Source organism: Periophthalmus magnuspinnatus, chromosome 1 (assembly GCF_009829125.3).
Source record: "Periophthalmus magnuspinnatus isolate fPerMag1 chromosome 1, fPerMag1.2.pri, whole genome shotgun sequence".
In the NCBI taxonomy this organism is placed as follows: Eukaryota; Metazoa; Chordata; class Actinopteri; order Gobiiformes; family Gobiidae; genus Periophthalmus; species Periophthalmus magnuspinnatus.
In genome coordinates this window covers 30,137,403-30,149,683 of record NC_047126.1, presented here as the reverse complement: position 1 = coordinate 30,149,683, position 12,281 = coordinate 30,137,403, and the positions used below count along the sequence as shown (strand labels likewise).

General features: G+C 43.2%; 1 protein-coding gene across 1 annotated transcript; it reads left to right on the top strand.

Moving 5' to 3' along the window:
• Positions 1–2,108: 2,108 nt before the first annotated feature.
• LOC117376158 (protein phosphatase 1 regulatory subunit 29-like) lies at positions 2,109–11,008 on the top strand. Its single transcript, XM_033972568.1, has 5 exons — positions 2,109–2,279; positions 3,491–3,640; positions 6,500–7,491; positions 9,532–10,154; positions 10,206–11,008. Exons 1-5 carry the CDS (start codon positions 2,109–2,111, stop codon positions 11,006–11,008), a joined length of 2,739 nt encoding a protein of 912 aa, XP_033828459.1.
• Positions 11,009–12,281: the final 1,273 nt, after the last annotated feature.

The window sequence follows — 12,281 nt, the reverse complement described above, 5'->3', positions numbered from 1 at the left end:
CTCCTCCTACCTCTCCCTCTCTCTCTCTCTCTGTCTCTCTCTCTCACTGTCTTCTCTCTTTTTCTTTTTCTCCCACCTTCTCTCTTTCTCACCATCTTCCTTCCTCCTCCTCCTCCTCTCTCTCCCTCTTTTCTCTTTGTCTCCCTCTTCTCTCTCTCTGTCTCTCTTCTCTCTTTTTCTGTCTCTCTTCTCTATTTCTTGCTCTCTTCTTGCCTCCTCCTACTCCTCTCTCTCTGTCTCTCTCTCCCTCTTTCCTCTCTTTTTCTTCCTCCTCTCTCTCTCTACCTCTCCTCTCTTTTTTTCTCCCTCCCTCTCTTTCTCGCTCGCTTTCTTCCTCCTCTCTCTTTCCCTCTCTTCCACTCTCTTTCTCCTTTTCCTCCTCTCTCTTTCCCTCACTTGATCCCTCTCTCATCTCTCTTTCTCCCCCACTTCCTTCCTCCTCCTCCCTCTCCTTCTCTGTCTCACTGTCTTCTCTCTTTCTCTTTTTCTCCCACTTTCTCTCTTCTTCACCCTCTTCCTTCCTCCTCCTCCTCCTCTCTCTCCCTCTGTTCTCTCTTTGTCTCCCTCTTCTCTCTCTCTGTCCACAATAGATGATGAACTGATGTGCGCTCTGGTTGCACTCTCTCACTCTCTACAGAGAAAAACATCTGCTTCTAAAGTGCGTTTGCTGTAGATCCAAGACAAACCTGGCAACGCACGAGCACCAGAAGTTTGGGACGAGAACAGGTGGACATTTTATCATTTTATCACGTGTGAGCTGGAAAATACAAGACTACATCTGCGAGCGGACAAACAACCAGATGCACGAACGCAAAAGTTTATCTGTGTGAGATCAGAGAGTTTCACCAAGAACGAATAAATATAACTGTGTGTGATTCAGGAGTAACATTAGCAGAACAGATCAGCTCCAGGCTCACACTGAAGAATCCACGTGTCTGAAACTTTAATGGAAATGAGCTCACAGAGAGGGGCATTATGGGAAAGGAAAGGACTCCCGCAGGTGGATCGTGCAACTCAAATCTGTATTTAAAGCTGCAGTATGTAACCGTTCTGATGGAAGGTCTGCCACCTGCTTGTCTCCATGTAATAGTTGTTGCTTTTCCTGGAATGTTTCACAGTAGCATTTATCTCCATGGAGACAAGCAGAGACAAGACACCACCAGGTCAAGTGACGGGTTAGATCTGTGCACACAGTAAGAATACATGTTTTTCAATGGATTTTTGAGCAATGCAGATGCCCTCAAATTTGCATAGAAGCAAAAAAATATGACTGTGTAACTACGTATCACCTGATAAACTAGTCATACGTTTTAATTTACCTTGTCGCGGGCCACATAAAATGACGTAGCGGGCCACACTTTGCCCCCGGGCCTTGAGTTTGACACATTGGTATAAATGAATAAATGCAAAATACATACATTTAATGCTGGAGTGGGGAACATTCCAAGCAAGGTAATGACATGGCTATGGAAAACAACTACGTGGCAAACCCTCCACCGGAATGGTTACAGAGTACACGCAGAACTGTGCCGTGGAACTCAAATGAGCAGTTTTTTTTAATCCTGGTTTATCTGAGCCTGAGGAGGAGCAGAGACGAGCCTGGATAATCCCACGAGGACGATATAAACACAGAAATGCAAATAGCAACACGCCTGAAACTATGCAACCATCGGCTGGTTTAGAGAAGAGCACTTTTGTGGAATGTTGTGATTCCGAGTTTATGGAAAAATGTACAGTAATCGGAATTTCAGCTTTGCATGAACTTTAAATCAACCGTTTTCTTAAAGGGACTATATTACATTATTTTCTGATCTATGTTATAATGTTGTTTCCTCGAATTGCATGTTGTGATGCCGCTTATCATTGTGTGAAAAAGTAAAACTCTTTCTCTCTTTTTGTCTGTCTTTCCTCAGATTTGTCCTGATCACGCTGCTTCAGTCTGCCCTCCTCTGACCATGAGACCCTCCAGGACTCTGCCTCCTCATCCCTCCCCGAGTTTGAACACCTAAAATGGGGTCTCTCCTCCGCTGACCTCCCTGAAATCCTCCCTCTGTTCTGCCCTTTGCTTCTGCAGATTTGAGCCCTTCTCTTTGACCTTTTACCCAAAAATGGCGGGGTGCGGGTGGCTCTTGTTCGTGGCGGTCGCTCTGTGCTCCGTGCCTCTCTCGGTGCGTGCAGACTGTTGGCTCATCGAGGGGGATAAAGGATATGTGTGGTTGGCCATCTGCAGTCAGAACCAGCCTCCCTTTGAGACCATCCCTCCTCACATCAACAGCACGGTATGACACTCACAGGGACACAACGCTGCAGAGGAACATTACAGGAATACAGAGGCGGTAGAGCAGCTCAAAATTGTACTCAAGTAAGAATAGCGCTACTAAACATTAACAGTACACAAGTAGAAGTACAACGTGGTGATCCAAGAAATTAACTGCTCAAGTAAGAGTAACTTAACGAGTATCTAACATCTGATTTATGATTTGAAGTCAGCGTAATTTGAAGGACAGAATATTAAATAATCCACAAAAACTGGTATTTTCAAAGGACAGACACAAAAATAAGAAACTAAAACATATTTGACAGTGCGGTGCAAACACAGTGCGACAAAGGTTTCAAAAAGTTGACCATGTTTCAACGTTTCAAAACTATTGTTACCTAAACCTGACTCGCGTGTGGTTTTGCTATATTATTCCACACTGGCATAAAACTTATTGGCCTGGAGAATGTTCTGAAGTATGATTTTAACTTTTTCTTTTCGTAGAATCATGTAGGCGACGTGCTATGTCCAGAAAGTTACATATTGTACCTTTGAAGTGATTTAGAATATGTAAATATATAAAGTCAATTCATCCATCCATTTTCTTCTGCTTATCCAGGGCCAGGTTGCAGGGGCAGCAGTCTTAGTCTTTCCTTATTTGTATTTATTTACTATTTGAAAGCAGCTGGTATGAATCAGCTGTCTGATTTATGTCAACTGGCAAACCTGCTCTATTTATACTACTATTGGATAAAACGTTAATTTTGTTCTAAATCACATTTGAGCCAAATCCTTGACAGCCGGTTCATTCTGTATCGTCCATTTCTTTGTGATGGCTTTTCTCGTCGCTGCCAAAAACACATTCCAAAGATATCCATCTATTGTTTCCATTTCAGGAGTTGTGTGTCCCCAACATTTCTGAACTGTCAGACAATCCCAAAACACATCATACTCATGGGATATCTGGCAACCACTGTTTCACCAGCAACTAGTATTTTCCTGCAGTTCAAATGGGGTTAAAAAAAAATACAGAAATACTTTTTTAAATCAGAATTCTTTGCAAACATGAGATTTTGTGCTCCTCCATTCAGATGCATGCGTAAATTCCCAATCCCACTGTACCCATATATTTGTTTGTCATTTTTTTAGGTTGGTGCCATGCTCTTCGCTCCCCCTGGTGGTCCTCTGCTGTATGTGTCTCCTCACTTGTATATTTGTGTGCATGTTTTTCAGGTGCACGATCTGCGTTTGAACGATAACAAGCTAAAGGCCGTGCTCTTCGCCTCCATGTACCGCTTCACAAACCTCACCGACCTGAACCTGACCAAGAACGACATCAGCTACATCGAGGACGGAGCCTTCGCCAGCCAGGCCAACTTGCAGGTCCGCTCGCCGACACAGGGGGCACTGCAGCACATCACGGGACGGGCCATTTAGGGTGCTTTATTTCATAGATTTTTAAAAACGGGGTATTACCATCAATTATTTTTGTGCATAGGAGCGTGGGTGATAAGCTTGTGAGGCGAGCATTGGACAGGATCATACTGCTGACCACAAGGAGGTTCAAATAGAGGCCTGGGAGAGATTGCAGGATTACTCAAACATGCATGGATGATATATAAAACCAGTTCAGGCATGTACTTGATGAGGAGAGGATTGTAACATGGTCCAGAAAGTTAATTTTTCATAATAACCCTCTTTCAGATTGAAAGTTTTACCCCTCTGTCACACATATCACTTCATTTTTGGTGCAAATGGGGAAGTTTTTGGTAATGCCGTACATTTTTTTTACCGTTTTTACCGTTAAAAAATTCTCTCTCTATACAATAGTACACTGCCTGGCCACTGAAAAAATAAGTTTCTGCAGTGTCACAAGGTTTATTTCCATCCAGTGTTGCGTTAATTTTTCACCATGGTGAAAAATGGTGATGGTCGAGTCTGACGCTGCACAAAGCCTTCTCCAGCACATCCCAAAGATTCTCAATGGGGTTAAGGTCTGGACTCTGTGGTGGACAATCCATGTGTGAAAATGATGTCTCATGCTCCTGAACCACTCTTTCACAATTTGAGCCCAATGAATCCTGACATTGACATCCTGGAATATGCCCGTGTCATCAGGGAAGAAAAAATCCATTGATGGAATAACCTGGTCAGTCAGTATATTCAGGTGTCAGCTGACCTCATTCTTTGAGCACAGACTGTTGCTGAACCTAGATGTGAAAACCATCGCACCTCACTAATTATTTCTCTATCTGTTGAAAGTCTGATTGAATTTTTTGTCCATTGAACCCAGCGTTTTTAGAATATTTTCAATTATTACATAGTTTTAAAACTAATTAGCTGACCTCCTTTGCGCCTTGTACATGAACGTAAATGTGACAGTGAAAAGTGAGCACGCTGCAGTTATCCGAGCGTTCAGCCATGTCCTTCTCTTTTACTATTTCGACTGTCTTTATGTTAATTACATCGTCACACTTTCACTACACAATAATTAGAATTGTTCGTTTACCGGCACGGAGCTGTGAATGGTTTTCACAGTTCACTGAGTGCATTTGATATTCACACAATCGTGTCATCAGGATCTGAGCTCGACGAACACATTTAATTATTGTTTAAAGAACATTACAACTCTCAGTGTGGGATATCAAATGGAAATATTCACAGAGCAATAAACGAGAGAAGAAAAATAATTGGGTTAATGGAAAAACTTAATTGATTTATTATTGGCATCTACCTTCTAGTAGCTCAGAGATAAAAAGAAATGAGCTCTGACTGTACTATGGAATGGAGTATGGCGGTTAATGTAATGTAAGCATATGTACAAGGACTCTTCATCGCAGACAAATTGCTCAAGCAAAACCAAGATTTACTTAAAATAATATTAAGTACTAAATCAGTGATTTATATGAGTACATTTCTTTACACATCAATATACGAATTACATTTAACTGGTGAGATTATTTTTGCACAAATGAGGCTCACAGCGTCGCTTCATTTAGTTTAGTTAAATACTTCATTATAATCTTAAACGTTTGAGATGGATGGATATCAAAATGTATCGATTCTGCCTGAGGTATCAGAATCTACTGACTCTCATGCAAAAATCTAAAAAGTAACACCTGTTTTTGATCATTTTTTGTGCAATGTTTATATATATTTCGTATTCTGCACATATATTTCATTTTTATTTAAATTTGGGTGGAGCCTGAATTCAAGTAGTAGTAGTAGTGGTAAGTAGTAGTAGTTTTATACAGGAGTGTCAATGCATTTTAACACAAAACTCATTGGTATCGTTATTGGACCGATATTGTGATACTTGCCGTAGTATTACCTGTATTACCTCACTGTATTTGTACCACTTTATAATAGCTACATCTTAGTTGATTAACCTTAAAAAGCATCAAGGCTTAATTCATAATGAACCAATAGTGTATTAAGCCTGAATCATTCTTAATAAACTATTTGTTCATTATGAGTTAAGTCTTTGTTCATGCTTTTTTAAGGCTATTAAAAGTGTAGTTATTAAACTGGGACTAAACACCTAAACCCCACCAACAACTGCATTTCAAATAGAGCTGCTAAACTGGGCGGGGTTTGGAGAACTAAAGGGGAGAATGAGAGGGGGAGGAGGGGCGGGGTCTGGAGGACTAAAGAGGAGAGTGAGAGGGGGAGGAGGGGCGGGGTCTGGAGGACTAAAGGGGAAAGTGAGAGGGGGAGGAGGGGTCTGGAGGACTAAAGGGGAGAGTGACAGGGGAGGAGGGGCGGGGTCTGGAGGACTAAAGGGGAGAGTGAGAGGGGGAGGAGGCGCGGGGTCTGGAGGACTAAAGGGGAGAGTGAGAGGTGGAGGAGGGGTGTGGAGGACTAAAGGGGAGAATGAGAGGGGGAGGAGGGGCGGGGTCTGGAAGACTAAAGGGGAGAGTGAGAGGGGGAGGAGGGGCGAGGTCTGGAGGACTAAAGGGGAGAGGGGGGGGGGTCTGGTGGACTAAAGGGAGAGTGAGAGGGGGAGGAGGGGCGGGATCTGGGGGTGTAAGGAACAGTGTGATTGGTCTAACAGTTATCTCCATTTTAAACTAGGCAGTCCAGTGTTTGTAATTTGTAGAAACACCTGGCTGATCAGGGTAGTCTTTCGTGATGTCACCAACAACCAGAAGTTGCAGAGGCTACTGGAGGCAGCACAAACTTAAATATGGATGTTTTTGACCAGAAAGCTGCAAATTTAACATGTTATTTATTGTCTTGCAGATTCTCCAGTTGGGCTACAATAAGCTGACTAACCTGACCGAGGGCATGCTGCGTGGGCTGGGACGACTGCAGTGTCTCTACCTCCAACACAACCTCCTGGAAGTCATCGCCTCCAATGCCTTCTGGGAGTGTCCGAGCCTCAGCAGCCTGGATCTATCCTCAAACAAGTTCGCTCGCCTGGACCCCACCACCTTTGCCGTGCTTAACCGACTAACCGTGTGCGAGCTAGCGGCTAACCCTTTCCACTGCGGGTGTGACCTCTTCAGCTTCCTCACCTGGTTAGAAGCTTTCAACAATGTAACACACACTTACGACAGACTCCAATGCGAAACTCCGAGAGACATGTTCGGATACCCGCTCCTGAGTCCGGTCCCGGGACACGGACGGAACGCCAGGACCATTCTGTCGACAAGATGCCGCGATGGCGTAATCATACCGGGAATGCCGTCGCAGCTGCCGGATTTGGACGGCTCCGGTTTAGGATTAGACAATACTGATCAAGGATTTTACCACCAGCCGAATACTTCTTCCACGTCTGACGCTTTGAATAAAAATCAGATCACGATCATGACGCAAGCCGTTTCACAGTACTCCGCGTCTCTACGTGTACAGATCCCCGAGCCGTATAACAAAATGTATGTTCTATCGCAGTACAACCACACGCTTGTCGCAGATAAGCCTCTCAGGAAGAAAAGCGAAGTGATCATGTTGGATAAGTTAAAGCCACATTCAAACTACACTTACTGTGTAGCATCAGTTAGCAAGACACAGCGTTACAACCACACGTGTATGTCTTTCACCACACGTGCCGCTGGACCAGAGGATCATCGAGCCAGTCCCTCCTCCACCACTCACTACATCATGACCATCCTGGGCTGCCTGTTTGGGATGCTCCTGGTGCTTGGGTTTGTGTACTACTGCCTTCGCCGCAAGAGGGCGCAAGAAGAGAAGGAGAAGGCCATCAGTGTCAAGAAGACCATTCTGGAGATGAGGTGAGGCACGGTGTTAGGTAGGACTTTTATTTGCGGTTAATAACATTTTTAAAGGACTGTATGTAATGTTGATTTCATAAACATGTCTATGTTTGACATTTTGCATGATGGCCAAATTGTGTAAATTATAATTTGGTGATTTGGTTCTCAAGATTATTATCCAATTAGAAAGCAGAATAAGCTTCACATGAGTCTCATTTGAGTTGCCAGTTTCAGTGCTGAAATCTAGTTTGTTTAAACCTAAAATGCCTCTCTCTGATCTGAATCGGCACTACCTACGCCCCAGCACCTGCAGTCAATCATGAATCAGTGCTAGTGTAGCTCCTGCAGCTCAGTGAGGGAATTCTGGAGGTTCTGAACTTTCACACGAGGCATCACCTGTTCATAACCTGTTCATTCAGAATGAGAAAACCTTGTATGTGTCTTCTATCAGCAGGTTAAGGCACGGGCCACCCTGTTCAGTTGTGATTCTAGTACCTTTTTAAAACTGTAAGAGATGGTTAATGATCAGCTTTGGGAATAAACTCCTGATCTCTCTGAGTGGAGTGTGCATGTCCTCTGTGTGTTACTGTGTCAGTGGAGTGCAGTGAGCCCCTGTATTATGTTCACAAACTAATGTCTGAAGAGCCTTTTAAAAGCTGTTTTGTTTTACTATTCATTCCCTGGCATCCAACAATTACTAACCATATGTCTTTTGGGTGCCAGTGTCCCATCAGGCTTTGTAACAATTTAGATAGTGGAAAAATGTGCCAGCCAAACAAGATGGTTTCAAACACATAATTACCACGTAGAATCCTATTTGAACAAACAGCTGAGCAGATGTGGGCAGTAAAAACATTATTAAGGTGTAGCCGTGTTTTAATGGATTTCTTGGGAGCGTTTTTTGGCTGGGTCTCGCCTCATTAGTTTTGCTGAGTTGCTTTTCTTTGATGCTGCAGCTAAATTGGTTTCCTCTCGCACTTTTTCAGACCTGTTCCGCTCAGAGACGAGGTGCGGAGCCAAACCTGAGTGAAACTGGATCACATTAGTCAATACAGATTACAGCCACCAGAGGCAAAGGGTTTTAATAGAGTCCTGAGATCTGATTATTGAACAATTTAATGCACAATTAAAGGAGCATTCAAGTATAATTGGAGGCATTTTTGGTTCATTTTTATCCATAATGTTTGAATAAGTGTACAGTGTAGTGGGAAAATGGACTGTGTCAATGAAAGAAATCAGGGAAAGCATTTTGGGTTTGACTTTTCCTGCATGAATATGGATATAATTTTTTCTGTACAATACCTGTTTTTTGTTGTTTTTGTTTTTTGTGTTTTTTGTTTCTTTACCTATGCCTGTATACATTATTATCTAAAATGACAAAAACAATAATAATAAAATAAATTAATTATAAAAAATAAAAAAAACTGTACCAAAACTGTATCAGATTTGGTACAAAATATGTAGGTATCTTACTATTGATACCCTGCAGCTGATGTCATCAACATAACCACCACTTTGTATTGGTGGCTATGCTAGCAAATGTACATTTTTGGCAATATAATTTCATCACAATCAGGTTAAGTTTAGGGTAAGGATTAGGGTTAGTTTTTAGCGACAATTAATTTGGTTAAGGTTAGAGTGTTGGGATAGGTTAGCTAAAAAAATGTTGCTTCCGTAGGGGTGTGAAGCTAACAAGAGGCACTTCTCTGTTTGATGCTCTGTTACTCAAGTTGGACTTTAATCTGCTTTAAAGCTTTGTTTTGTATCAATCTAGTATCGACACTAGATACTCATTTGAGCATGTATCAATACTAAAAAAGTTACGTTCATAGGACAGAAATTTACCTTTTTTCCTGAATAGCTTTAGAATAATCCAGTATAGTATAAGACTAGTATGCATCCATGGACCACTATGGAACCTACGTGGACAACTGAGGGATTACACAGATATAAGGCCACATGGGAATATAAAATTCCTTAGTCCCTTAGTATCCAAATCGAGTTTTCAGCCATTTTAGTATCGAGACAATACAAATTAAGATTTTGTTTATTTCTCAGGTATGGTCCGGAGGCAGCAGCAGCAGTGTCCAATGACCCAGCCGCCATGCAGCGTCTCCAGGACCAGGCCTCCCACCAGCACCACGCGGCCGGGGGAGGGAAGCTGCCTCAGTCTGCCTCTCCTGGCTCCGGCATGCTCCAAGGAGCACCCAACACCGGCTCAAACCGCCTCTCTACTCTGCCCCAAGGTGAGAAGATGGCCAGCGCCTTCACTGACTCTCCAGCAGGAGGCGTCGGAGTTGGGAAAGGCAACTACATGGATGTGAGGACTGCCGGACTGGTGGGTGAGGTCAGGGAGACGCAAGGGGGCGCTAGTGCAGGGGAGACGGTCGTGGATATGCGAAATGTGGACGAGAATGAGGCTGACAATGATCTGGACGAAGACGCGAATGGTTCGAATTCAGAAATCTCCACAATCGCAAAAGAAGTGGACAAAGTAAACCAGATCATCAATAACTGCATTGATGCTTTGAAACTCGATGCTTCCGCGAATGTCCCAACCACAACTGAGAATATTCCGATCCCGCAGCCTCCAAGCTACGCCGCGTCTCAAGCTAGAAACCTGCTCCCGATGTCGCCCGGGAATCAAAACGAGAAAAATAAAGCTCCTTCTCCGAAAGTTCATTCTAAAATGCATCCCCCGAGCTCGCAGTTACAATCACACTTACCCGCACACCCGCACCCTTCCATGGCTCCTGTTCCACTGGTCATGCCATTATCAGAGCGACCGGGAATCAGCGGGGGCGGTTTCCTCACTCCTCCGTACCGCGATCCACCTCCAGCCAACGCGGTCCGGCCGTTACAAAGGCAGTTAAGCGCCGATGCGAAGGGCAGGCTAGCTAATCCTGCAAGTAAAAACCCAAGAGGCTACAGCATGGAGGTGCCAGATCAACGCGGAGATCCACCCAAGTACCAGGAGAAGGCAAGCCCGTTAGCTTGTAAGAAAGGCGAACGAGGGTGTAGCGGGAATGCAGTTAACGGAGGTGGGGTTAGCGTCAACGGAGCTAACATGGCGTGTAGTAACGGTAAAAGCAGTGTGTGCGGTCCTAAGGTACCCCAAAGTACCGCACAGCATTTAGAAGTACAACCCGATTATCACAGTTCAGAGCACCGGCATTCTTTCCCGGCGCTGTACTATGAAAACGCCGACGATTCGCCAAATTCGGCACAGAAAGCTAATTTTCTGAAGCCGCTCGGGCGCTCCAAACGGGAGGCGACTGCAACGTATTCCCAGCTCTCGCCTTCCCGACATCACAACTACAACTCCGGCTACTCCTCCAGTCCGGAATATTCTTCGGAGAGCACACTTCGGATTTGGGAGCGGTTTAAACCTTACCGGAAGAACCCGAGGGAGGAGGCGGCTGCGTACATTGCCGCGGGTCACGCGCTGAGGAAAAAAGTCCAGTTTGCGAAAGATGAGGACCTCCACGATATTTTGGACTATTGGAAAGGAGTGTCTGCTCAACAAAAGCTGTGAGGAGGTTTAGCGTAACGTCAACTAAAGCATTTTAAATATTTTACTGTCCAATGTAGCAAGCAACTTATCCTCCTTTATGAGTTGTACAGTAACGGGTCGATAAAACGCTGGTATTTTTTATGTTTGGGAGATTTAATAACTAATTTTGTTATTTATTTATCTTGTTCTATTTAAAGTCTGGAGATGGTCCCTTTTCAACACAATGCAGAGTTTGTTGATTGTGTTTCTAAATTCTGGCTTTTTGATTTGACATCGTTTTTGTATCAGATGCCCTCCCTTACAATCGAAACTTGGACCAACACAAAGAAGACCAGCTAATGTGTGCTGGGTTTTGTGGCTTGATCTCAATTATCAATTTGGATTTCACTGGGGAAAAAAAGTTTAAAATGCTAATAAAACTGTATTCAGTAGATTCACAAGGACATAAGGCTGTAAAGGGGAGACAGGCATAAGTCAACTGAACTGGTGAGAATTAATCATTTTGTTTTACTCCAAACAGTAGGGGGCGCTCCATGAGTAAAATATGGTCGTTTTATTCGTTTCCCCATTATCTGCTATTTCAACTACAATGCCATACTGTTAGTTCAAACATACTAAAAATACTCCTTAATGAATTATAATTGCAATTGTTGAGCCTTTTATAGATGAGAAAGTATTTATTGTTTTGGGGAGAGCAGGAAAACAAAACACATTTCACTTTCACATTGTCATATTTATTATTGTTTATCAGAACTGAAGAAGATACTTGGCTGAGTGGCTTTTTTCCAGTTGCTTTCAGTTTTCTTTAGCAATTGTCTTTGATCAATATAGAAATAGATATTAAACTTTTGGGTCCCCCCTTATGGCTGGTGGGGCCCTTTGCATTTTCACTTTCTGCCAATGCCAGGAAACGGCACTGCATCCTGTTTATTTTATTTTAAAAGTCCAATATTACACAAAATGGATGCTTATGAGCTTTAAGACATGATATAATGGTGTTACCTCATCAAGAACATACCTGGAGATGTGTTTTGTTTCATTCACACATGTTTGAGTAACACTTTATTACATCTAAAAAGTTCAAAATGCTCTGTTCTACCTTGTGATGTCATGAAGCTGTAGTTTTCAAGTTAACAGCTCCTTTTTAGCTTTAATTCAGTAGAGATTGGTAATTCCTGGTCTGAAATCGCCCGAATGATTGTCGTGAAGATGGATGGAGTTTAAAAACACTGTAGACCAACTTTCTGTATTACCACATGATGACATCACAAGGTGGAACAGAGTGTTTTAGTTT

What these genes read in the sequence shown, in the direction of transcription:
- LOC117376158 (XM_033972568.1), top strand. Translation starts at nt 2,109, where the DNA reads ATGGCGGGGTGCGGGTGGCTCTTGTTCGTGGCGGTCGCTCTGTGCTCC. An exon ending in CTCCTCACATCAACAGCACG is followed by an intron (nt 2,280 to 3,490) that starts GTATGACACTCA and finishes CATGTTTTTCAG; the next exon opens with GTGCACGATCTGCGTTTGAA. An exon ending in AGCTCCTTCTCCGAAAGTTC is followed by an intron (nt 10,155 to 10,205) that starts ATTCTAAAATGC and finishes ACTTACCCGCAC; the next exon opens with ACCCGCACCCTTCCATGGCT.